At 43.7% G+C, this 26617-nt stretch overlaps 1 protein-coding gene across 1 annotated transcript; it reads left to right on the plus strand.

Annotated features, from left to right (window-relative positions):
* Positions 1-133: 133 nt before the first annotated feature.
* On the plus strand, positions 134-24880 carry LOC131190395 (zinc finger protein RFP-like). Its single transcript, XM_058167714.1, has 7 exons — positions 134-313; positions 9053-9358; positions 10064-10086; positions 10993-11102; positions 13566-13625; positions 16064-16622; positions 24778-24880. Exons 1-7 carry the CDS (start codon positions 134-136, stop codon positions 24878-24880), a joined length of 1341 nt encoding a protein of 446 aa, XP_058023697.1.
* Positions 24881-26617: the final 1737 nt, after the last annotated feature.

Here is a 26617-nt window from a genome sequence, read left to right on the forward strand (position 1 = left end):
GAGGCGTGTAACATGGCTTTGCCAGTGAAGAACACACTGAGGGCACAGTGGGAGGAAACCTTCTTGGCCAAAAGGAAGTTGCGTGGGGGAAGATTTTTCTTCTTCTTCTCCTTCTTTCCACAAGAGAGGAGCCATGGCTACTGCTGGAGCTGCTGCTAACTTACTGCCCTCAACTCTCTGTGAGGTCCACAACAAACCTCTGGAGTTCTTTTGCCAAAATGAGTTGGCTTTGATCTGCACCCAGTGCGCCAAAAGCAAGAGGCATCAAACTCACACCGTTCTCCCCATAGAAGAAGCAGCCCAAAAAAAGAAGGTGAGTGAGCGATTGGCTTTTCTAGACGATTTTGGGATCTCCTTGGCATCTCATTCCAGGTACATTCATAAAAGAGGCGAGATTCTTCAAGGATTGCAAGCTTGGAATTCTGGCTAGGAAGCTTGGAAGCCGAAGCTACCTGTCCAGCAGGCAGCGAATTGAGAAAAGTAACTCTTTGTAAAGCATCCGGAATAAACTTTTGAGCATCCTAACTTGATTGTAGATCTTAGCAATTGCTCTGGGGTTTATTTAGAAAAAGAGGCGGGAGGTACAGGATATATACAATATAAACTTCAAATGTGCCTCTAAACTTTGGCAAAAGGACCAGGGAAACAGAACAAATGAAATATTTTGCTTTGAATCCCTTCATCCCACCTGGTCTGGTAATAAATGTAAGAACTGGAAGAAAATATCTACTTGGTATCTCCAAGTAAAGCTATAAATTACTCTTCCAGAATTTCTTAACATGTTATCCATCTAGTTCCACTATGGGTTATAAAAGTCAGAAATTCTAACTACCGTTAGAAAATCACCAAGAATCACCGAAGAGCACATTTCTTTTTCTCTCTGTGTGAATTTTTTAAAATAAAATTTTATAAATAGGTAATTAAAAATTAGTAGAAACTAATACAGAATAAGAAAAAGAAAAAGAGGAAAAAAAGCTGGGAAGAAAGGGAGGGAGGGAGGAAAAGAGACAGATAAAGGAAGGAAGGAAGGAAGGAAGGAAGGAAGGAAGGAAGGAAAAGGAAGAGAGAGAGAGAGAGAGAGAGATAATAATTATAGCATTTATAAATAAAATTATAAATTTTGCTCTACGGTTATTGCATAATCTATGCCAACTATCAAAACTGTAAATTATAAGTTCATTTCCCCCCCTGTTTCATACAAAAATGTCTATCGGGGTTTTCAGTCAGCATGTCATCTATCATTTTCCAAAGAGCATTAATAGGTACTAATTTTCCTAATAAGAGGAAGAAGAGAACTGCAACTGCTATGGCTTTATCCAGCACCCGCTTGGGGACTTGGGTTAGAGTTCTGCCACGACCACCTCCTCCTCCTCCTTCTCCTCAGTTCCCCCCCCCCCATTCAGGCGAGTAAATCTCCCTTCCTTCAACCCGAGCAAGAGGCATCCAGAAGCTTCAGAGGAAAAGAAACTCTGAGATTTCCTCTTTCTTTGTTATTCTGTTGGGCTGCAAGGGTGGGAGAGAATTACAGGAGCAAAGCATTCCTTCCCATAAGGTCCCACTGATACAAAAACAGCTGCTCTGCAGAGGGCTGGAGATGGGTCGGGGAAAACCAGTTCTTAGATGAGTGGAATCAATTAAATCAAATTGATATATAGAAATATAAGGCCAAAGTTCGTTATCTTTTTGGAACAATCCCATAGATTTGCAATGCGGAATGTTTGTTTTTTTTCTTTTTCCCTGTCTGGCATTCCCAAACTGCCCCCCCTCTTGATTTATGGTAGATGTTTTCCTCCCTGTTTTAGAATAGAATAGAATAGAATAGAATAGAATAGAATAGAATAGAATAGAATAGAATAGAATAGAATAGAATAGAGCAGAGCAGAGCAAAGCAGAACAGAACAGAACAGAACAGAACAGAACAGAATAGAATTTTTTATTGGCCAAGCGTCATTGGACACACAAGAAATTTGTCTTGGTGCATATGCTCTCAACGTACATAAAAGAAAAGATACCTTCATCAAGAATCATAAGGCACAACACTTAATGATAGTCATAGGGTACAAATAAGCAATCAGGAAACAATCAATATCAATATAAATTGTAAGGATACAAGCAACAAAGTTATACAGTCATACAGTGATAAGTGGAAGGAGATGGGTGATGTTTTATTTATTCTTTTAATGCCTTTATCCCTTCTTTTTGGTTTCTGAAAAAAAAACCTGAGTTCCCTTACCTATAGCAATTTGAAATCCTTTGTTTATGAACATGTATGCTTCCATCATCTGTTGTTTGTGCGTTAGTCTCTCCCCCGCTTCTCCAAGACTTTTCTTTGTTGGTTTGTCTGTTTCCTGCCTTCATTATTTTTACAAATAACTCATATCCCACACACCTTCCTCATCCTATCATCCCCAGAACAACAACCCTGTGAGGTGGGCTGGATTGAGAGTGTGTGACTGGCCCAAAGTGTCAGCTGCCTCCTTATACTTATTTGTGCTTTGTTGCTAGATGGTGAAAGATTGCCACGAACTGTGGGGAGGGTGGAAGGCTTGGGGGAAAACGAAAGTAAGGGCAGTATCTCCTCCAGATGCTGCCTCAAGGTCACCGAAATGGAAAAAGGAGGGGGCCGCATACCAAACTATGCTTGGACTGGCCGTTAGGAAAACATCTTGCCTTGAAATTATTCGAAAAATAATGGAATGTGCAGAAATGAGCAGATTGACATTTGAAATCAGAGAAAAAGGAAGATAAACGAGACTATAAGATATGGGATTTGTTTTATCAATGGTTAGAAGGGAAGGTACAATAAAAAAGATTTAAGAAAGGTTATTATAAGGGAAAATTTTGAATTAAATTTGATTTAAGATGATGGGATGAATGATGTAATAAGATAAGGTTGGCATAAAGTAAGATTATTTAAATTTATGACATGCATATGTTGAAATTGCGCAATGGATTTGTAATCCCCCCCATCGACACACTGCATTTGGATTGAAGATGTTTTTATGTTTGTTTGTTGTAAAAAAATATAAAGAAAACTCCCCCCCCCAAAGGAAAACATCTTGCCTGAACCAGATTGGTTACACTGGGGTGGGCAATGAGAGACAGAAGGGAGGGAAAAGTAGAATTTAGGGATTTTGGAGTGTGATTTTCAGTTCTGGATTTAATACTGCAATGCATTTGATTTCTAATAAAACTACACCTTTCTCAATAAATGGAGGCAAGGATCATTTCTATTTAGGGGTTTAAGTCATGGCAGGTCTGACAAAGTCACTTCACTGGCTTTCATGGCTAAGATACGACCTGAACTCATGGTCTCTAGCTTTCTAACCTGGTGTCTTAACCACTAGACCAAACTGGCTCCTAATGTATCTTCTTGTTGTTTGAGGGGCCATCACTCAATATTTTAAGGAGGGACTGCTGTCTAATAAATATAGGTAGTTCTCGATTTACAACAGTTTATTTATGTCTATGGAGATTCCCAGTTATCCAGGTTGTCCCAAAGGTGCTTTTTCAAGAGGCAACTGGACTTTGTAACTCAGTTTTATGGCATGACTATTTTTTTTTTTTTTTACATTTATATCCCGCCCTTCTCCGAAGACTCAGGGCGGCTTACATTGTGTAAGGCAATAGTCTCATTCTATTTGTATATTTATATACAAAGTCAACTTATTGCCCCACCAACAATCTGGGTCCTCATTTTACCTACCTTATAAAGGATGGAAGGCTGAGTCAACCTTGGGCCTGGTGGGACTTGAACCTGCAGTAATTGCAGGCAGCTGTGTTTAATAACAGGCTTCTTACAGCCTGAGCCAAACCGCGGCCCTATAATATAACTATATTCATTAGGGTTTATTGATATGCTTTAACATGTACAATCTATTGCAAACTCAGATAGAGGTTGAAGAACAGTTTTTAATTAATGGGCTGTCAGACTCCTGAATGAGAAATAACATCGTAACTACCTAGTATGATGGACTGCAGGGCCGGCGCAATATGTAACATGTTCACACTGGTGCAATAGGACTGGGTGTTTTGTTAATATGATTTATTGGGTTAGGGGTTTTCTGTCTTCACTGTGAATTGTATTGTGTTGGGGGCGGTGCACTGAGGGAGCTCAACCAACCTCATTGTACATATGTTGCGCACTGACAATAAAGATTTGAAAAGTTTGATAGAGAGAAATGTATTGTCTCAAACAACTGCTCAGAACTGATGAAGATTATTGAAAAAGGAAGTAAGGCTGCAAATATACTTTATTCTTCAGTATTTTATTATTCTCCCCCACCACCACCCACCACAAACACACACACATAATTGGTAATCACAATAAATTAGGGAAATGGCTGCATGGAACCAGGGGTGAAAGGCTCCTGGTTAGGACCGGATTGCCTGATCCAGTAGTGATGGTGGCGGGTGATTTGGAGAACCTGTAGTAAAAATCCCTGTCCCCGTCCCCCCCCCACCCCAGCTGAGCTGCGCGATCATCAGATGTTTTTTTTTTACTTTTAAAAGCATTTTTCCTTTGGCCGAAAAAATGCTTTTAAAAGTAAAAAAAAAAAGCCTCTGATGATCGTGTGGCTCAGCAGGGATCATCAGAGCCTTTTAAAAGCATTTTTTCTACAACCTCTCCTCTTCGGCTGAAGAGGTTGTAGAAAAAATGCTTTTAAAAGTAAAAAAAAAAAAAGTTGGCCATGCCCACCCAGTAACATTACCCCCCTCCCCAAGCCATGCCCATAGAACCGGTAGTAACAAATTTTACATTTCAACACTACATGGAACCCTTTCACATCTCCTGCCCATTGCAAGAGATGTGATTTGGTTGTTGATGTTGCTTTGGCGCATATAGGCTGAAAGCCGGGTGAACCATAAAGACCTGCAAGAGGAAGATTGACAGACAGGCTTGTCAAATGCTGTGTAAATTTAGCTGCAGAAATGGGAGGATTAGGAAGTGGGAACTCTGGAGATCATCCTTTAACCTTTAACATTATCCTTTAAGTTTAGACTGTCTACTGTCGACCTCACACCACTCCTAAGAGGTCTGTAAGGGGGGGTGCATAAGCGCACCAGACTGCCTACTTCCGGTCCTACTGTCCCCATTTATTTGTACCCATTTCCTGTATTCATAATCTGTATTCATAATAACTGTTATCCTCTATGTAGTTGACAAATAAATAAAAAATAAATAAATCCTGTCTTTCCTATGCAGGACCCCAAAACCAGTGGAGGGATTCAAGTAATTTAACAACCAGTTCTCTGCCCTAATGATTTCTTCCAACAACCAGTTTGCCAAACTGCTCAGAAAGTTAACAACCGGTTTTCCCGAAGTGGTGCAAACTGGCTGAATCCCACTACTGCCCATAACCAATAATCAATTGTCTGGTCTACTGCTTCTGTGGTTCACAGGGAAGAGACACACATTCAAAGGAGCTGCAATGCTCTTTTGTATCCCTGGGTTTTTTTCTAGACCCGTGATGACGAACCTATGGCACGCGTACCACAGGTGGCACGTGGACCATTTCTGTGGGCACGCGAGCCATCGCCCTAGATTAGCTCCACTGCGCTTGTGCGCACACCTCCCGCCAGCCACCTGATTTTCAGGTCTGTGCCGTGCAGGTGGGAGACGTGTGTGCATGCCCATGCCACCCCGCCCCTCCCAGGAGTCTCCACGCAGCTCATTTTGGATGCCAGGTAAGTACAGGGCTTGTGCAGAGGCTCTGAGAGGGCAAAAAATGGGCCTACCAGAAGTCTTGAAACGAGTCATTTCCGGTCTCTGAAGGGCCTCCAGAGGGCCGGGGGAGGCCATTTTTGCCCACCTGGAGGCTCCAGGAAGCCTCCGGACCCTCCAAAGCCTCCAGACGGCAACAAATTGGCCTAGGAGAAGTCCAGAAACGGGCTGGTTCTAGCCTCTGGAGGCTTCAGGGAGGCCTGCTAAGGCCTAAAACGGGGCTCGGGTGGCATGCACAGGGGGCGTGGGCGCACGTGCAGGGGGTGTGGCAGCATGGGAACATCACATGCACATGCGTGGGGGGGGGTGAGGCACACAGGGGCATTGCATTATGGGTGTGGGCATGCACGCACGCAAACCACCATCACCCGCGCTCCCCCCGCTTTTGGCACGCGATGGCAAAAAGTTTTGCCATCACTGTTCTAGATATTGAAATCTAATTTTCTTCTCCTCTTCCTCCCGGCAACATTTTAATAGGCTGAAATCCAGAATCACGTGAAAAAGGGAAGACAAGTTGCTAGGATGTATGAGAAGCATGTTAAAATGAGCACTCAAACTCTATGGGTAGGTAACTTTGGTTTGATTTGCTTTCCTTGGTTATTTCTATGTTCCGTTTTGCAAGTGAAGAGACTTATAACAGAAAGCCCAGGGAAATGGCAGGCCACATTTCACTGAGTAAAGATAATCCTCGCCTTACGACCACTATTGAGTCCAAAATTTCCAAGGCACTTGTTAAGTGAGTTCTATCCCATTTTATTACCTTTTGCCCTAGTTGTTTTGTATTTATTTATAAAATTTATAGGCCGCCCAACTTACCTCAAGGTAACTCCTATTCTTCATAAGAGAATTTCAACGGTTGTTCAGTGAATCGTGAGGTTGTTAAGCGAATCCGGCTTCCCTCCATTGACATTGCTTGTCAGAAGCCACCTGGGAAGGTCACAAATGGTGATCTTGTGAACCCGGGACAGTGCACGTTATCATAAATACTTGACAGTTGTCAAGCGCCCAAATTTCGGTCATGTGACGATGGGGAATCTGCAAAGGTGGTGAGTGTGAAAACCAATCATAAGTCACTTTTTTCAGTGCCATTGTAACTTCGAATAACCACGAAATGACTGGTCATAAGTCGTGGACCACCTGTATCTGAAGAAACCGTTGGAGAACTATCAGTTGGAGCAGTAGTCTCCAACCTTGACAATTTTACGACTTGTGGACTTCAACTCATGTGCTGGCTGAGGAATTCTGGGAGTTGAAGTCCACAAGTCGTAATGTTGCCAAGGTTGGAGACTCCTGAATTGGAGGATATCTTGACACTACGGTTTTGCTCCACAGATGTTCTTACCATAGGAAGCAAAAGGCTTCCTTTGCTTAAGCATCCAGGCAGACAAGGGCTTCTCTTCCTAAAAGTTAAAGCAGGGGTGGGGGGTGTTTTCTAATTGTCTAAAATGTTTTGCAGGAGGCACCACCTGATTGAGACAATTCTACAGATGGGGACTTCAGAGGACTCCTTTGAAGTAGCATGGTTCCCACCCCTCCCAGGTTCTTGTGAGAATTCAGAAATGGAAGAAGACATGGAAGAGGGAGGAAGCTGCTGTGGAGACAGGGGTGGGGGAGTGATGTTGGGAAATTGCCAGCTAGGCTGGAAGGAGGGGTCAAGTCGGGATTTAGCTTAGAGTCATCCAATCAACCTTAGAGAACAATCAACCGAGGGAACAGCTTTGCCTTCAGAAGTTGTGGGAGCTTCATCCCTGGAGGCTTTCAAGAAGAGAGTGGGCTGCCATTTGTCAGAAATGGTCTCCTGCTTGGGTGGGGGGTCACACAGGCAGTCCTTGAGTTACAACCATTCATTCAGTGACTGTTTATAAAGTTATGATGGTGCCAAAAAAAGGGACTTAACAACCAGTTCCCGAAGTTATGGCCATTGCAACGTCCCCACGTTCACACGAACAGTTGATAAACACACCGCAATCACATGAGTGCCATTTGCATCCTTCCTACTGGCTTCCCGCAAAGCAAAATCAGTGGGGAAGGTCACAAGTCTCTCCAGTAGGTCTCCTCCACCCACTCTTGCCTTTCTTTACTCATCCGCACTACATCGTTTCATCCCCTTTTGCTCATACACACCCACAGCACCTTCCTTCATTCCCTTCGGTCTCACGCATATATCTAGGAGCACCTTCTTTTTTGCCTTCGTTCACATGTATTGCACTCACTAACACCTTCCTTTCCCCATTGCACACATGCGTGCATCTACAAGCACCCTGCCTCCCTTCCTTCCTTCATTTGCTTGCTCGCATGTGCCACACCTTCCTTCTCACTTCGGTTATTCACATACACCACAGCCACCCGATCCCCAACTTGTGTGCACCCTATACGAGACCTCCCAAGCGGAATGGGACAACTTGCCTTGGCCAATTCGCTGCTGCCAACTCGCCACGGGACAATTTGACCATATTATTTAATTATTTGAAAGAATTTTAAAAAAACATTTTAATTTTTGTCCTTCACATTTCATTTTGTCCCTCCTTTCTTTAATGATTCAGTTCCACAATTTCTTCGATGTTATGTAATTTTTAGTCCTGGAGCAAGCTGTTCTGCAGCGATTTGGCTGGCGAATTGTCCCATCATGAGTTGGCGGTGGCGAATTGTCCTAGACCGGGGGTATCAAACTCAATTTCATTGGGAGCTACACCAGGGTTATATTTTACCTTTGGGGGGAGGGGGCAGGGGGGCGTGGCCGGGGGGCGTGGCACCTGTGGTGGCCCGAGTGCTCTGCCAGCGAAAACAAGTTCCCGAGCTCCGTTTTCAGCTCAATGGCTTCCTGCAATCCTCTGCCAGTGAAAACGGAGCTCAGGCTGGTCCTTTGCTGTTTCCAGGGCAACCCCACAGGCCAGATCTAAGCACCCCATGGGCTAGATCCAGCCCCCAGCCTTGAGTTTGACACCCCTGTCCTAGACCCCTCCCAAGGCCTCCCTCACCTTCACATGGTACTTCCTTGGGACCCCTGCTTTCTCCTTAATGTCCGGTATGTACTTGGGGTTGCAATAACAACCAGGAACTGCCTGGATTGCCGTCCTTAGCAATGGGGTTATGTGAAACAATGCTGTATGATCACATTGCTTAGCGACCACAATCCTGTTCCCAATCGCCATTGTAATTCGAGGACTATCTACATTGTATTATGGGTTATTTTGCAGTGGTGAATAATTGTGACATATTACTACGATTGATACCTTTTGCGACATTTACCGTATTTTATGTTGCCTTGAGTGGTTGTGAAATCAAATGGCTCAGCAACGCACAATTCCAATAATGATATATCTGCAGAAAAGGCCAGGAGAAGAACGTCTCAAGTTGGTGCGTGAATTTGAAGAGTTCCACCAGGCTGCAAAGGATCAAATGCAGTTCCTACTTTCCCATCTGGAAGAACTGAAAATCAACATCTTAGACTACCAGAAAAAAAATTACACCAGGCACACCTCCAACACAATCCAACTGAACACCTTGATTGGAGACCTAGAGAGGAAGTGTGATCAGCCAGAGGCTGAATTCTTGAAGCAAATGACTCAGATCAACAGTTTGGTCAGTGACTTAGAGGAGCTGCGCAGGGAGCTTCCTCAAGAATGTCTGAAGGTGAGAACTTTCATAGAAATGTTCTTGGTTATTGGTTTTGTGTGCGTGCTGATGTGTCTCTGTGTATAATGTGTATAATAAGCATTGCTTATTCCTCTATGGCAGGGGTCGGCAACCTTAAACACTCAGAAAGCCATTTGGACTCGTTTCCCACAGAAAAGAAAACAGCGGGAGCCACAAAATTCTTCCCGTCCCTGACTATTTCCTGAGCGGCCACAAAACTTGCATATATAGTTGAATTAAAGATTCTGTTTTCTTCAGAAACTTTTCTTTTCTTGGATTTATCCACGGTTGGCCTATCAGAGGTCGAAAAGCTTAATAAATTGCATGTTGGTGGGTGTCCCACATTGGCAGTTGTGATGCATATTTTGAGCCACAGGGAGCCGCACCAGAGGGATGAAAGAGCCACATGCGGCTCTAGAGCCGCAGGTTGCCGACCCCTGCTCTCTGGCACGACTTGTTCAGACAGAGAGTTTAGTTAAAAGTTTGCTTAGAGGATTGAAACTGTTGTATATAAACAATGAAGTTGAAAGGGAATCTTAAAAGTGCTGTAAGTGAATTATAGCTAAGACTTGGCTAACTTCACAAATACTCCATGTTTTAAGGAATAAGGTAAACGTTTGCATTAATGCTGATAATTATATGAATGCTAATGCTAAACCCCTAACCCATTCCAAAATGAGAATTTTCTCTGCTTCCTTCTAGGAATTTAAAATTATTGCAAACCGGTATGTCCCTCTTCCTTACGCATTTTCCTTCTGCCTGGTGATGAAGTTTGGGATACACTTTCCCAGAGAGGCCCCTGCATTTGAGCTTCTGAAAATGTTCCTGCTGTTCCCTAAGCTCCTCTTTGGTCCTCTGTAACAACATTGCTAGAAACCTTTCTTTGAAAAAGAATACAGATACGTGGCTGTCGTAAATAATTGTAGTCAAAGCAATGCCTAAAAACTGTTTGGTCTTTGGAAATCTTACCAGTGTATTGTAACATGACCTCTTTAACCCATGCATTTCATTGGTTACAGCCTTACAGGGGTCTATCTGTCTATCATCTACCTGTCATCTGTCTGTCTGTCTGTCTGTCATCTTTCTATTTATCTATCTTTCATCTATCTATCTGTCTGTCTATCTATCTATCTATCTATCTTACTGTCTATTTATATCTATCTTACTGTATATCTCTATCATATCTCTCTCTCTCTCTCTCTATTTATCTATCTATATCTATGTATTCATCCACCTATCCATCAATCCATCCATCCATCTATCTACCATCTACCTCTATCTATTATCCATCTATCTATCAATCATCTATCTTACTATTTATATCTATCTTACTGTATCTCTTTCTCTCTCTATTTATCTCTCTATTTATTTATCTATTTCTATGTATTCATCCACCTATCCATCCATCCATCAATCCATTCATCCATATCTTTCTGTCTCTAGGTACCACTCATCTCACTCTCACCCTACCCTCTTCCAAAATGAACGGGTATAAGACCGTGCTCACATTATAGCTTTGGCTACTTTGTGTAACACACCAGTTTGTGTGTGTTTTCACAGATAACTATATATTTTTGTTTTCAAGTGCCTATGTAGCCTAATATTGTTGTTGTTTTGTTTTTTTCCTTTAGCCTGGGTGAAGAAAAGTATGTGGAAAACAATCTTGGTGACCTGGAACAGAGACTGGGAAACATCACTGAACAAAATATAGTTTTGAAGGAGACACTGAAGGCATTGAAAGGTATCAGGATGAAAAGAAGGAGGAAAATGAGAGGTGGTAGAAAGAGGCTTAGGGATTTTTTTTCTGTGATGGTTCCATGTTTTGTCCTTGTGCATTGTCCTCAATGGCTTTCTGTTCCAGAAAAATCTGTCTCTCCTTTACTTCTCTAACAATATTCCATGTACTTCCTCCCTCTTGTGAGTGATGGGTGAAAATCATATGCATAAAAAAAACCTGATTCTTTCAAATATACGGTTTATATGGGTTTCTACATTCATAGAAAAAGCAGTAAATCCAAAAACACAATTTGTTTCTTTGCTTACCACAAAAGACTCATTTAGATTTACTCAATCAAAAAGAGAGTTTCCGAATATGAGACAGTCCATTATATGAGAATGCCAAAAATGGTGCTTGAAAAAAAAATGGAAGTGAATGACACCAGAGTGGGAATAGAACATAATTCCGGGTGAAAACCGAAACCTGGCAGAAGGAAGTCAGAGATTTGTATTGGAATTAAGGAGCTACTTTGAAGAGTGGACTCAAAATGTAAAGTAGCACCCAAGGAAAATCTTGATGAAATGGATGCTATCAATGCTTCGAGAATGTTGACAACTGTTAAAGCCATAGATCGTTAGGAAACATCCAGTAAGTCACTTGGACTACTGCATCCAGTTTTGGTTGCCACGATGTAAAAAAGATGTTGAGACTCTAAAAAGAGTGCAGAGAAGAGCAACAAAGATGATTAGGGGACTGGAGGCTAAAACATATAAAGAATGGTTGCTTTGGGTATGTCTAGTTTGATGAAAAGAAGGACATGATAGCAGTGTTCCAATATCTCAGGACTTCCACAAAGAAGAGAGAGTCAAGCTATTCTGCAAAGTTCCTGAAGGCAGGACAAGGAGCAATGGGTGGAAACTAATCAAGGAGAGAAGCAAGCTAGAATTAAGGAGAAAGTTCCTGATAGTTAGAACAATTAATCAGTAGAACAACTTGTCTCCAGAAGTTGTGAATGCTCCAATACTGGAAGATTTTAAGACGAGATTGGACAACCATTTGTCTGAAGTGGCATAGGGTTTCCTGCCTAAGCAGGGGGTTGGACCAACCAAGGTCCCTTCCAACTCTGTTATTCTATTCTATTCTATTCTATTCTATTCTATTCTATTCTATTCTATTCTATTCTATTCTATTCCACAGGTTGTAAATTGTCCACCCCTGTGCTAAGACCTGGTTTTGAGCCCAGACCTGGGGCCCCAAGAGTGTACAAAATCCTCTTTCTTGGTTGCACGTAATGATTTTGCTTATGATGTTTCTCAGCAATTTTGTATTTTAACTTTTGTAATTCTGTTTTAATTGTTTTTAATGTTAGGATTAGGGTTAGGGTTAGGGTTAGGGTTAGGAGAACCGGTAATGGAAATTTTGAGTAGTTCGGAGAACCGGCAAATACCACCTCTGGCTGGCCCCAGAGTGGAGTGGGAATAGAGATTTTGCAATATCCTTCCCCCAGTAGTGGGGAGGAAATGGAGATTTTGCAGTATCCTTCCCCTGCCACACCCATCAAGCCAAGCCACGCCCACAGAACCAGTAGTAAAAAAAATTGAATTTCACCATCTGAGTTCAACCCCTTGTTAAAGGCAGAAGTTCTTATACCATTCCAGATAAATGGGTGTCCAATCTTTTTCTGAAAAGCAGCAGCAACTCCAGGAGACAAGCTATTCCATTGAGTAATCATTCTCACTGTCAGGAAATTCCTCCTTGATTCCTCTGTGTCGAGTAGACCATATTTTTATTTATTTGTTTGTTTGTTTTTTGAGAAATGTATAAGGGAAAAAAATGCTTAGGGTATATTAGAGACAGGGTACAATAATGTAAATAGACTTGAATCGTGGCATCTTTGCATGACTATGATTAGTTTTATTTATTTATTTTATTTATTTATTTTTGTCACACAGTATATATAAGCATAAGCATGTAATAAGTATACAATATATAAACATATATATAAGTATGAGTATGTAATAACTATATTAATTGGATATAATGAAAGGAAACAACAACTATATTATTAATTTGATATAATGAAAGGGAACAATAGGACAGGAACGGTAGGCATATTTGTGCTCTTATGCACGCCCCTTATAGTCCTCTTAGGAATGGGGTGAGGTCAGTAGTAGACAGTTTTGGTTGAAGTTTTTGGGATTTTAAGAAGGGACCAGAGAGTCAGGTAGTGAGTTCCAAGCGTTAACAACTCTGTTACATAAGTCATATTTTCTGCAATCAAGATTGAAGCGGTTAACAAATAAAAATAAATAACAAAATAATAAAATAAATAACAAATAAAAATAAATAACAAATAATATATAAATAAATAATAAACACAAATAAATAACAAAATAATAAAAAATAAAATAAAAAAAGTTGCTGAATGATGTACTTAAAACACACCAACTATTATTTATTTTTCTTTATTCTGCCTTTACCTTCTAGTTAAGATGCGAACTGAATTAATGAAAATCATGGACAATTGCCTGAAATCTTATGAGAAAGGTAAATTTACTAAGCCGAACTGGGAAATCATGAAAGTCCGGAAGAATTTATTGCTTTACAGTTTCCTTTCTCGTGTGAAGTTAGCCATTGAGATTTATGAACAATCCTTATGGCTTAGTGTGTCATAAAAAACCAGCCAATGGTGTACATGTTTTATAAATTGTGAATAAGCTGTGTGTATTTTTTGATATGTTATTTAATAGAGGTGCATTGCAAAAAGCTTTTCATTTCACCGATTCATTGCTAAGCTATTTAAACTCGATTTAGTGGAAAGGCAACACAAAAATGGAATAAATAGTCTGGGGCTGTTTTCATTTTGTCAGCAGACAGTCAATTTGGGTTTGTTTTTTTTAATTTGGGATACTTTTGTGTGCTTTATCTTAAATGATTCCCATAAATCAGGGCTTCCCAATTTTTTTCCCTTTATTATTTATTTATTTACCTACTTATTTGTTTAGAACAGGATAGGATAGGATAGGATAGGACAGGATAGGATAGAATTTTCATTGGCCAAGTGTGATTGGACACACAAGGAATTTGTCTTGGTGCATAGGCTCTCAGTGTACATAAAAGAAAAGATACTTTCATCAAGGTACAACATTTACAACACTTAATGATAGTCATAGGATACAAATTTAACACTTAATGATACTACACTTAATGATAGTCATCGGGACAAATAAGCAATCAGGAAACAATCAATATCAATATAAATCATAAGGATTACCAGCAACAAAGTTACAGTCATACAGTCATAAGTGGAAGGAGATGGGTGATGGGAATGATGAGAAGATTAATAGTGCAGATTTAGTAAATAGTTTGACAGTGTTGAGGGAATTATTTGTTTAGCAGAGTGATGGCGTTTGGGAAGAAATTGTTCTTGTGTCTAGTTGTTCTGGTGTGCAGTGCTCTATAGCGTCGTTTTGAGGATAGGAGTTGAAACAGTTTATTTAATTGTTTACTTACTTATGTATTTATTAAATTTATTGTTCGCTCATTTTTACTTTCACGACCCAAAGCCACTGATCAGAAAGTCTTATCAAACTTCAAAGACCGCATCACAAGTCCTTTCCTTCAGCACTGTTGTAACTTCATTGAATGGGGAGGTGTAATTTGAGAACTAACTATATTGTTAAAACAACATCATTCATGAACTTTATGCCATTTCAACACATTCCCATTGGCAATTTCATTGATTTTCCTCTTAATAGGAATATTTGGCAGATTTTTCAAATATATTTTAGTACACGTGGCAACCTTTAATTCAATTTCAATGCCCCTGTTGCGATTGGGTAACCGGCTTGTGTGTTGTTTCCCCAAAGGAAAATACATTTTTACCCAATTTGGGGTAATTTCTCCAGATTTGGAAAGCACTGCTGTAAATGCTAATGGAATCCTGAAATGGACTGTAGCAGGGGTGAAATCCAGAAGGTTCTGACAGGTTCTGGAGAACCGGTAGCGGAGATTTTGAGTAGTTTGCAGAACCAGCAAATACCACCTCTGGCTGGCCCCAGAGTGGGGTGGGAATGGAGTTTTTGCAATACCCTTCTCCTGCCCCGCCCACCAAGCCATGCCCACAGAACCGGTAAGGAAAAAATTTAGATTTCACCCCTGGACTGTAGGCTGATTTAGGGGTAGCCCTCAACCACCACTCTAGCCCAGGGATCTCCAATGTTGGCATCTTTAAAACTTGTGGACTACAGCTCCCTATGTTGATTGGGGAATTCTGAGAGTTGAAGTCTACAAGTCTTAAAGTTGCCAACATCGGAGATCCCTGCATTACCACATTCATATGCTTCAAAGCGGTTGATGGATAAGCAGAGGTTGCAGATGGCTCCCAATACATACATACACACACTTCCTAAATCCCAACTGTGCATTCTGCAGAGGTGCGCATCCTGCATGCTGATTGGTCAATCTGACTTCCTGTTCTAGGGAACTTCTCCCTAGCCAGAACATTAAAATTTGCTGAGGTATAAAAGGAACAGCTATGCGGGGGCCTAGAGGTGGAGCTCTCACAATCAGGAGGCTGTGAGTTCGATCCTAGGTAGAGGCAGATATTTCTCTCTCTGGGCTCAATGAGTATATATATCTGCTGAATAAAACTCTGCATTGGCGACAGGAAGGGCATCTGGCCAGTAAACACTCAGCTCCATTCAGTTGCCCAGACTGCACCCCGCAAGCAATTATGGGATCATTAAAAGAAGAAAAAAGGAACAGTTATGCAACTGTCTCTGAATAACAGGTGTATACGGTCCATACTGTGCAGAGATGCAGAAATGTGCTCCAGCCTTTAGCCTGGTTTCTTGTCATCCAAAATTGCCAGTAACGTGCCAGCTGGCAACTCTGAACGATGCTGCCATAACCTATCTGGAGGGTGGCATAGAATATGAAGGGAAGGTTACTTTGCAGCCTAATGCGATCCTTTTCTCTTCCAGCAAATGTGTTATTCGATCGGGACACCCTGAATAACATGCTGGATCTGTCTGATGACCAGATAACTGTCAAGTGGAACGCAGACGTGAAGAAAAAAATCCCTCACCACTGGATGAGATTTGAAAAAGATTCCTGCGTGCTCGGAAGCGAAGGGTTCACTGCAGGGAGAGTCTACTGGGAAATAAACGTGGAAGGAGGGAAGATCTGGGCTGTGGGGGTAGCCAAAGAATCGGTGGAGAGGAAGCACCTGGTACATTTTGCTCCTGAAAACGGCATTTGGGGACTAGGTTTAGATGAGCAAAACAAATATGTGGCGTATACCAATTCTGGAGTTGTTCCTTTGGATCTGTCTGAGCCTCTCCAAAAGATCCGGGTAAATCTAGATTACACTGCAGGGCAGGTGTCCTTTTTCAATGCTGGGACCAACCGTTGGATCTTTACCTTCCCCCCAGCAAACTTTTCTGGAGAAAATATCTACCCTTGGTTCTGGATTAAGGGAGGGATGCTCAAGCTGCCAGCCATAAACCTTGAAGACCTGGCTGCTGACCTGGTGTGGGGAAGGTATAGTGAGGTGCCTCTTTACAGAGATCCCTGGGAATTTTTTTATGAACCTTGGTGAAGTCCTAAGCAGACTGGCCATCTCCTGCCATGCATTCCCCTTGGTTCCCCTTAATCAGATGTTTTATTCCCTTGTTAGAGGCATGGAGGCCCAGCTTCAGTGTACAAGCTTTAGATCTGGATCAGCAGTGGGTTGCTACCGGTTTTACTACCAGTTGCTGGTTTTAAAACTGATTGCTACCAGTTTTACTACCGGTTCACTGATCGCGCGCTTCATGCATGCGTTGGTGTTTCGCACACATGCCAAACACACACTGTGCGTGCGTGCACAATTTCCAAACAACTTTCCACTTCCACATTTCTACTGGGGAGACCACAGCTGATTCGCAGAGCAATCCATTCTGCTGCGCTAATCAGCTAAGAAGATAAAGGTAAAAAAGTAAAAAAGGAGCCTGGGCGGGTGGGCAGGCCACTCTGAACGTCTGAAGGAACCAGTTCGCTACCAGACGATCGTCGGTGCTGCCGGTTCGCCCAAACCGCTGCGTACTGGTAGCAACCTACCACTGATTTGGATGACCATGACTGATTTCCCAGAGAGCTGACTAAACAACCAGAATGTGAGAATCCCTGTCTACATTTTAGGTTACATAACACTAGAAATGATATATACCAGGGGTGACATCCAGCAGGTTCTGGAGCGGAAATTTTGAGCAGTTCAGAGAACCAGCAAATATCACCTCTGAGTGGCCCCAGAGTGAGGTGGGAATGGAAATTTTGCAATATCCTTCCCTGCCACGCCCAAGCCACGCCCACCATGCCACACCACACCACGCCCACAGAACCGGTAGTAAAAAAAATTGGATTTCACCACTGATATATACTTCACTATTTTAGACCAATGTACTGTAGTATTAATTTTCATAGGATGGTTCTTTCATATTTTCTTATGCCTTAGGGCTCATTTAACCATTTTTAAAAATATATTGCTTTTTTTTTTTAGCCCAGTGGGAAGACAGAATGGTTATTCAGTTCTCTTCTCCCACATTCAGTATGTATGAGTGTTTTAGATGTTAGCCCTCCCCAATTTCTCTCCAGCTTTAGAAATTATACTTGAAATGTAAGAGTATAACTTGTTCAACCCATCACAAGGACATCTGCAGGGAAGGAGGTTAAAAAATTATTATGGTGACCACATATTAATATTAAAAGCTCTATTATGTGTTTTGCACACATTAAAAGAGGACTTCGATCATGTGTGTTTTTGCGGGTGATGCGTATAGAAAACCAGACATCCTTGACAATTTTTAATTAAAATATTTCTTTGGCCAAAAAAGATAAAACATCTCTCTAGGATTCTTCCTACTTATATACAGTTTATGAAAGTAATCTTCTTAAACTTGCTTACACCAGTTTGATTCCTGCTCATGGTATTCTTTGTTCTTATATCTGCATAGTACTTTTCATTTGTCCACTGCATTACTCCTTCATTGTTTGCAGACTTCCTGTGTTCTTGTTTAAATATACTTAATACTTTAAAGTTGGTTATTGTAATAAAAAATTTAAAAAAACCCTCATACTGCAAATCATATTTCTGAGGCTGTGTGTATGCTTTGTTGTTAGTTGCAAAGTGGTGTCCGACCCCTTGTGATCCCATGGACAACATTTCTCCAGGCCTTCCTGTCCTCTACCATCCTCTCGAGTCAATTTAAGCTCACACCAGGGGTGAAATCCAGCAGGTTCTAACAGGTTCTGGAGAACCAATAGCGGAAATTTTGAGTAGTTTGGAGAACCAGCAAATACACCTCAGAGTGGGGTGGGAATGGCGATTTTGCAATATCCTTCCCTGCCCACCAAGCCAGGCCCACAGAACCGGTAGGGAAAATTTTTGAATTTCACCCCTGGTTCACACCTACTGCTTCAGTGACTCCATCCAGCCACTTCGTTCTCTGTCACCCCCTTCTTCTTTTGCCCTCAATCTTTCCCAGCATTAGGCTCTTCTCCAGTGATTCTTTCCTTCTCATTAGGTGGCCAAAATAAATGAGTTTCATCTTCAGGGTCTGGCCTTCTAAAGAGCAGTCAGGGTTGATATTATATTCTGTGGGTTCCGTAATAATTGAGGCTCCACAGATGTTCACACATAACGTTTATTTTAACTCACAGAGACCAGCAACAACCAGCAGACCAGGCCTGCTTTTACAGCCCTCTTTCTATTCAGCTCCAAAAGCGGGAGCCAATCAGAACAGAACAAGAAACCATCTCCACCACTAGGGGCCGCCACTGCCGGTGCAGGACATAACACTTCTTTCCCCCTAGCTTGCACAATCGTAATCCTGGAGATACGCTGGGCGCCGCTTGATTCGGCTGGACCTTCGTGGCTCCGTTGTAGCCATGGTCACTGGCTGACCCAACTCCTCAGCCTCTTCTGTGGGGCGCCCGCCCAGGGACCCCTAGCCCCTCCACCGGCAGAGCAGACAAGGCTTCCTCTCGGTTATCAGGTACAGGGGCTGGGCGTCTTATTCCCTTGTAGCTTAGCTCCTCTGCCCGGGATGATTGGGTTGGGCTACCTCCTGGCTCTTCCTGAGTGCCCCACTCTGGCAGCTGCCCATCCCCAACCTGACGCCGGGCCCTGAGCTGGTCACAATGTCTGCGCCACACTCTACCCTCATCTAACTCGACCCTGTATGAGCACGGGCCGGTGATTCCCACGATCTTTCCTGGGAACCATAGGGGGTGGCCGCTGTAATTCCGGCATACACCGCCTCCCCAAACCTAATCTCCTGTTTGCCCCCATGGAGTCCAATGGCTGACTAGGTGAGTATTGGGGGTGCAATCTATCAAGTGTGGTCCTCAAACGCCTGCCCATGAGTAACTCTGCTGGGCTCTTATTCGTAAGTGGGCACGGTGTGGAATGCTGCCCCAGGAGGTACTCATCCAACCTCTCCTGCCAGCCCCCTGGGCCCGACCTGGCCAATGCCTCTTTCACTGACCGGACTGTTGTTCTGCCCGCCATTACTGGCCGGATGAAACGGGGAAATGAGAGCATGGCGTATTCCTAGGCCCGCTAAGAATGACTCAAAGTGGGCGGACGTTAGCTGTGGCCCGTTGTCCGAGACCACAAGGTCGGGTAACCCATGGGTTACAAACAACCGTCGCAAAGTTCTAATGACGGCTTCTGAAGTGGTGGAATGCATTAGTGCGATTTCCACCCACCTTGAAAAAGCATCGACGACCACTAAGAATACTTGCCCCTGGTACGGCCCCGCAAAATCTATATGGATGCGGGACCAAGGACCCCTAGGCTCCTCCCACTCTCTAGGGGGAGACTTAGGCGGCAGCGGTCTTGTCTCCTGACACCGGTGACAGGCCGACACACAGGCCTCTATGTCTTTATCTAGTCCTGGCCACCACAGGTAGCTCCTACCCAGGGCCTTCATCCTAACAATGCCCGGGTGACCCCTGTGAAGTGTCCCTAGAATGGACTGTCGGAGGGGGGGCGGAACTACAACCCTATGCCCCCAGAGGAGGCAACCCTGTTGGGTAGAGAGCTCGTGCTGCCTTCGCTTATAAGGCTGCAATTCAGGGCTGACAGGACCCTGGGGCCATCCACGGAGAACCCAATCAAGAACTTTTGAGATGACTCTGTCCAAGCCAGACATTCTAGCAATGTCACAAGCAGTAACGGAAAGGCGGAACCGTCAATCAGAAAAACATGGGACGCTGGAGCCGGGTCTTCCACCTTGGTCATCAATGGGCAACGGCTCAGCGCGTCAGCATGGCTCAAATGTTTCCCAGGCCTATAGACCAGGGAATAGGAATAAGCTGCCAGGAACACCGACCATCTGGTCATTCTTGGTGATAGTACTTATGAGTCTGTCTATCCCCAGCCAAAATCCCCAACAGCGGCTTGTGATCTGTAACAAGTTCAAACGGGCGACCGAGAGATACTCATGGAACCGCTTGACCCCGCAACCAACGCCAATGCTTCTTTATCCAACTGTGAGTAGTTGCGTTCCGCGGCAGCCAAGGTTCGAGAAAAGAATGCAATCGGGCTTCCGACCCGTTGGGCAGCCGATGACTCAACACAGCGCCAACCCCATACTGAGACGCATCGCAGGAGAGGACAAGCGGCAGGTTTTCGTTGAACTGTGTAAGAACTGCGTTAGACACCAAGAGTTGCTTGACAGCCTGGAAAGCAGCAGCAGCATTCGCATTCCAAACCCACGGGGACCTGCTATCCAACAGGCGGTGGAGAGGCTCTGCAACCGAAGCCTTGTGTGGCAGAAAGATTGCGTAAAAGTTTAAGAGCCCCAGGAATGCCTGTAACTCTGACTTGTTGCGGGGTGTCGGCGCATCAAGGATTGCCTTGGTCTTGGCCGTAGTGGGGTGTAAACCCGACCTATCCACTAGGAACCCTAGGAATTCTACCTGGGGCACAGCAACTACACACTTGCTTTTCTTAACTTTGAGCCCCACATCCCTGAACTTAACTAGCACCTGGCGTAGTCTGGACATCAGTTCCGGAGTGCTTGCTGCCGAAACCAACACGTCATCGAAATATGGCACCACCCCGGGTATTCCGTGGAGTAGGCGTTCCATGAGGCATTGGAACAACCCTGGGGCCACACTGACGCCAAATTGGAGGCGGCGACACTTGGACGCCTCGGTGGGTGACAATCGTCTGTGCTGCTGCTGTGGACTCATCCACAGGCAATTGTTGGTATGCCTGTGCTAAGTCAAGCCTCGCGAAGATGGATCCTTGCCCCAAGGAGTGCAGCAGATGCTGCACCACTGGCACTGGATATGCATGGGCTTGTAATGCTCGATTAATGGTTGCCCTATAGTCCGCGAGATGCGGATTGAACCATCCGCCTTAATGGGAGTCACAATGGGGGTCTCCCATTGGGCATAATCTACTGATTCTAAAACGCCCTGGGCAATGAGTTTGTCCAATTCTGCATCCACCCTAGGCTTCAGGGCAAATGGCACCCGCACGGTTTTAATCTGCGGCACCACCCTAGGGTCTAAGTTAAATGAAACAGGCATTCCGGTATATTTTCCCAACTGGCCATCGAACACAGTGGAAATTCCCTGACCAGTGTATCCAGCTGACTAGCTCCAATCGAGTTAACACCCTGAATAGTCAAACCCAGGGCTTCGAACCAATTAAGCCCCAGAAGACTAGGCAATGAGCCATCTACAACTACCAGTGATAGGCGGCCTACAAATTTCTTGAATTGTACCCTGAATTTCCCACTACCCACAATGGGAATTGGCCGTCCCTGATAGTCTTTTAATAACAGCGCACAAGGCTTCAGACGCTTCTTAGCAATAGTAGGCACCAGACGCTTTATCGTGCTCCAGGAGACTATGGAAGTTGCAGATCCGTATCAACTTCCATCAAGCATGGCCGCCATTCGATCAGGATGGAAATTCGGATTTTCTGCTGGATCGGTTCCTCAGATCGCCACCTGATCCTTGTTCCTCGCATCTCATCACGGAAAATGGCATAGCAGTCATCCTGCGGCCTCCTGGATCTCAGGTGAGGTCGTCTTCCAAGAGAAAGGCCGGCTGACGGACCCTTTTGTGGAACCCTCTCAGGCTGGACCGATCGGCAAACCCGGGCAATATGGTCGGCCGCAACAGCGGCAAATTGCGTCTTTGAAATTACAGGCGGCTCGCATATGATTTCCCCCACACCCAAAACAGCCAGTCAGAGGGAGGCTATCTCCCGCATGAGTATTTGGTTTCTTAACCTCTTTAAGGCGATGGACAGCGTCTTCCTCCTCCTCCTCCTCATATAGTGGATCAGCTTTGTTGAAATGAATTGTTGCTCCTTTCGCTATCTGTGGCTCTGCCCTCGAGGCATATCAGCTAATGAGAGGGTGGCCAGCTCTGAGGCACATGCCTCATCTAATGCCATCTGAAATGTGAGGTCCTGCTTAGCGATGAGACGCCGCTTGAGGCGTTCATCCCGGACACCGCTGACGAGCAGGTCCAAAAGGTAATCATCCAGAACAACAAATGGCGGGCCACTTTACGTAAGGCGCCTACATACTGGTTTACCGATTCCCCCTCAGCCTGATCCCTATGGTAAAACAGCTGCCGCCGGGCGATTCTGGAGGGTGTCGGGGCGTAATGTCTTTTTAATTTAGCCATGAAGTCATCCCAAGTCCCTGCATGAATTGACTGGGGGGCCATCAATGTCATGGCTGTCTCGAACATTTCTGCCCCACAGAAACCCAGGAAATAAGCACGCTTCCTTTCACTAGATAGGTTTGTATATTCATTGGCAATAAGAAAGCATTCAAACGGGCTACAAATGCCTCCCACGATTCGGTCACTGGGTTAAAAGGCACAAAGTTCTGAGGCGATGCCATGGTTTGCTCTGTAGGCCAGGGATCTGAATAGCTCTGAGGAGAAATTCACACTTTGGCTCGCTCAGCAGCTCAGCAACTCACGTACTTTCCTCAGTCCTCGTCGCCAGTATTATATTCTGTGGGTTCCGTAATAATTGAGGCTCCACAGATGTTCACACATAACGTTTATTTTAACTCACAGAGACCAGCAACAACCAGCAGAGCAGGCCTGCTTTGACAGCCCTTTTATATATTCAGCTCCAAAAGCGGGAGCCAATCAGAACAGAACAAGAAACCATCTCCACCACTAGGGGCCGCCACTGCCGGTGCAGGACATAACAGTTGATCTCCTCTAGAACTGACGTGTTTGTTCGCCTTGCAGTCCAAGGGACTCGCAGGATTCTTCTCCAGCACCAGAGTTCAAAGGCCTCAATTCTTTGGCGCTCAGCCTTTCTTATGGTCCAACCTTCACAGCCATACATTGCAACTGGGAAAACCAAAGTCTTGACTATACACACTTTTGTTGGCAGGGTGATGTCTCTGCTTTTTAGTATGCTTTCTAGATTTGCCATAGCTTTCCTCCCCAGGACCAAGCGTCTTTTAATTTATTGGCTGCAGTCCCCATCTGCGGTGATCTTGGAGCCCAGGAAAATAAAATCTGTCACTACCTCCATTTCTTCCCCATCTATTTGCTATGGAGAACCAATATCACACTCACAAGAAAAACCCCAATATTCTGCATTAAGATATATCCGAGCTAGCTTTTAAGAGTAGCTTTAGCTAAATTTAAAATTCAACCAAGGTTGACCCAGCCTGTTTTGACTCTCTATATAGACCCTCATAACTCTTCTTAGGGACAGAATAGCTCTGGCAAAAATAGCAGGGATGAAATAGTTCAGATGGCTGCCTTTTCCCTCCTTCTCTTGGACGGGGATCAGCTGGCATCAAAACCACCAGTAGATGTTTCGCTGGGAAGTTTGAGCCATTAAAAATCTGGGCCGAAGGAGAGAACAAAGTTTTGCTTGAGTTCCTAAGCCAGGACAGAGGCATGAATTTGTAATCTTGGAAAAGAAAGAACATACAAACCAAAGGTGAAGTGTAAAATTTGTTACCACCGGTTCTGTGGGCGTGGCTTGGCGGGGGGAATAATGTGACTGGGTGGGCATGGCCAACTTTCTTTCTTTTTTTTAACTTTTAAAAGCATTTTTTCTACAACCTCTGCGGTCGAAGAGGTTGTTAAAAAAATGCTTTTAAAAGCCTCTGATGATCAGGCAACTCAGCTGGGATCACCAGCACCTTTTAAAAGCATTTTTTACAACCTCTTCGGCCGAAGAGGTTGTAGAAAAAATGCTTTTAAAAGCCTCTGACGATCCCAGCTGAGCCACGCGATCATCAGAGGCTTTTTTTTTACTTTTAAAAGCATTTTTTCAGCCGAAGAAAAAATACTTTTAAAAGTAAAAAAAAAAACATCCTTTGATGATCGCGTGGCTCAGCTGGGCATGGGGGGGGGGAAGGGATTTTTGCTATCTGTTCTCCGAACCACCCGCAGCCATTGCTACCGGATCAGGCGATCCTGTCCAAACCCGGAGCATTTCACCTCTGATACAAACCCAGGATTTCAAAGTGATGCAGAAGGAATTCCTAGCTTGGCTATAGTTTCAGAAATATCACAGCTGGGCCAGAAATGAACTGGGTCAGGGTAAATGCTGCCAACTTGGGTAACCACAGAAGTCTGGAGCCATTACACAATCCTCTGGTCCCTTTGATCAGTAAGCCTAGATATTTGGTGTAATGGTTTGCAGGATCGACCTTGGGACGCAAGGAGAAGAGACACAGCTCAGGGAAACATCAGATAAAAAGCAACTCGGCCTGCAGCAGAATGTGTGCAGGGAAAGCAGCTCCTAAGTTTTTGAGCTGTAAAGGAGACGGGTGCAAAGTGACGAATGTATGTGGAGACTTGCAAGATTCTATTAAGAATAGATTGCATTCCATTCTGAATGTACTTTCAGACTTGCAAGATTTATTAATGTAACCTTACAAGACAGACAAAGACTTCAGAGGACAATTAGAATTGCAAAAAAAAAAAAACAGTGGCTACCAACCTGCCTTCCATTGAGGACCTGTACACTGCATGAGTCAAAAAGAGGGCTGTGAAAATATATACAGACCCCTCGCATCCTGGACATAAACTGTTTCAACTCCTACCCTCAAAACGACTCTATAGAGCCCTGCACACCAGAACAACTAGACACAAGAACAGTTGTTTCCGGAACGCCATCACTCTGCTAACCAAATAATTTCCTCAAAACTGTCAAACTATTTACTAAATCTGCACTACTATTACTCTTCTCATCATTCCCACCACCCATCTTTTCCCACTTATCACGGTATGACTGTAACCTTGTTGCTGGTACACTTACGATTTATATTGACTGATTCCTAATATGATTTGATTGCTTATTGGTACCATATGATTATCATTAAGTGTTGTACCTTATGATTCTTTTATGTACACTGAGAGCATATGCACCAAGACAAATTCCTTGTGTGTCGAATCACACTTGGCCAATAAAGAATTCTATTCTATTCTATTCTATTCTATTCTATTCTATTCTATTCTATTCTGTTCTGTTCTAGTCTATTCTTCTTACTCTGAGGAACTCCATGTTGCTTTACACCGATAACAGAGTTTATAATTTTAGAAGCACAGAAGTTAATTTATGAGGCCTTCAAAACCTGGAACTTGAATTTGTTCCCTTTAAAATAGCCCTCCTTTTCCATCCCCGGGTGGTTTTGATGTCACTTGTTCCTGTCACTCCAAATAGCCCTTTGCCCTCTTGGTGTTGACATCCCTCCAGCTATTTAATGTCTTCCTGTCTTGACCAAACGAAGCTGGACCCATTTAGATTTTATTGACTGTCATGAACCTTCTTGCTCCCTCCCCAGAATAGTTGAACGGCTCCGATTTCATTTAGTTGCTTAATTTCTTTGGGAGCATCAGAACGGACTACACCGCCTTGGTTTGAAGAACATGAAGGCCTGAGGTGAGGAGAGCAAAAACAGACAAATAGGAGATCTAAAGTGAGATTGATGTCAGGAACGTCAGGAAGAATTTACATCGGCTGGGAGGTTCTTGAGAGATATGACTTTTGATTTTTGTCAAAAATTTATAATTAGAGAAGGGTTTTAGGGGTGATGAGATGGTTTCAGGGCTAAGAAATAAAATAAGAAACCAGAAAGCCCTCAGTGCAAACGTCTTCTCTGTCATGAGAGGTTTATAAAAAGGACACAATTCTGTTGTCTACCTAATTCTGCGTTGGAGTGATGTTGCCACAATAACAGGTACATGAAATATTTGGAACATTCGAGAGATCTGTATAAATTTGTTACATTGCAAAAAGGAATATTTTGGATTATTGCTCCAACAGAAGTGGGCAGAGCCAAGAAATGATTCTTTTTTAAAAATTGCATTTGAGTCGTTATTTTGGGGGGAGGGTAGATCAGTGGTGAGTTGCTCCTGGTTTGGTCCGGTTCTTGCGAACCGGTAGTAATGGTGGCGGGAGGCTCCGCCCACCCGCCTAGACATCATCATGAATGATCTGCGCATGCGCACTCCTGTTGCAAACCGGTAGAACCCACCCC

Source organism: Ahaetulla prasina, chromosome 2 (assembly GCF_028640845.1).
Source record: "Ahaetulla prasina isolate Xishuangbanna chromosome 2, ASM2864084v1, whole genome shotgun sequence".
Taxonomy (NCBI): domain Eukaryota; kingdom Metazoa; phylum Chordata; class Lepidosauria; order Squamata; family Colubridae; genus Ahaetulla; species Ahaetulla prasina.

Bases quoted from the DNA above. Each gene is read 5' to 3' on its own strand.
- LOC131190395 (XM_058167714.1), top strand. From the start codon at position 134: ATGGCTACTGCTGGAGCTGCTGCTAACTTACTGCCCTCAACTCTCTGT. The intron at 314-9,052 runs GTGAGTGAGCGA...ATATATCTGCAG, and splicing joins AAGCAGCCCAAAAAAAGAAG to AAAAGGCCAGGAGAAGAACG. The intron at 11,103-13,565 runs GTATCAGGATGA...TTTACCTTCTAG, and splicing joins GACACTGAAGGCATTGAAAG to TTAAGATGCGAACTGAATTA.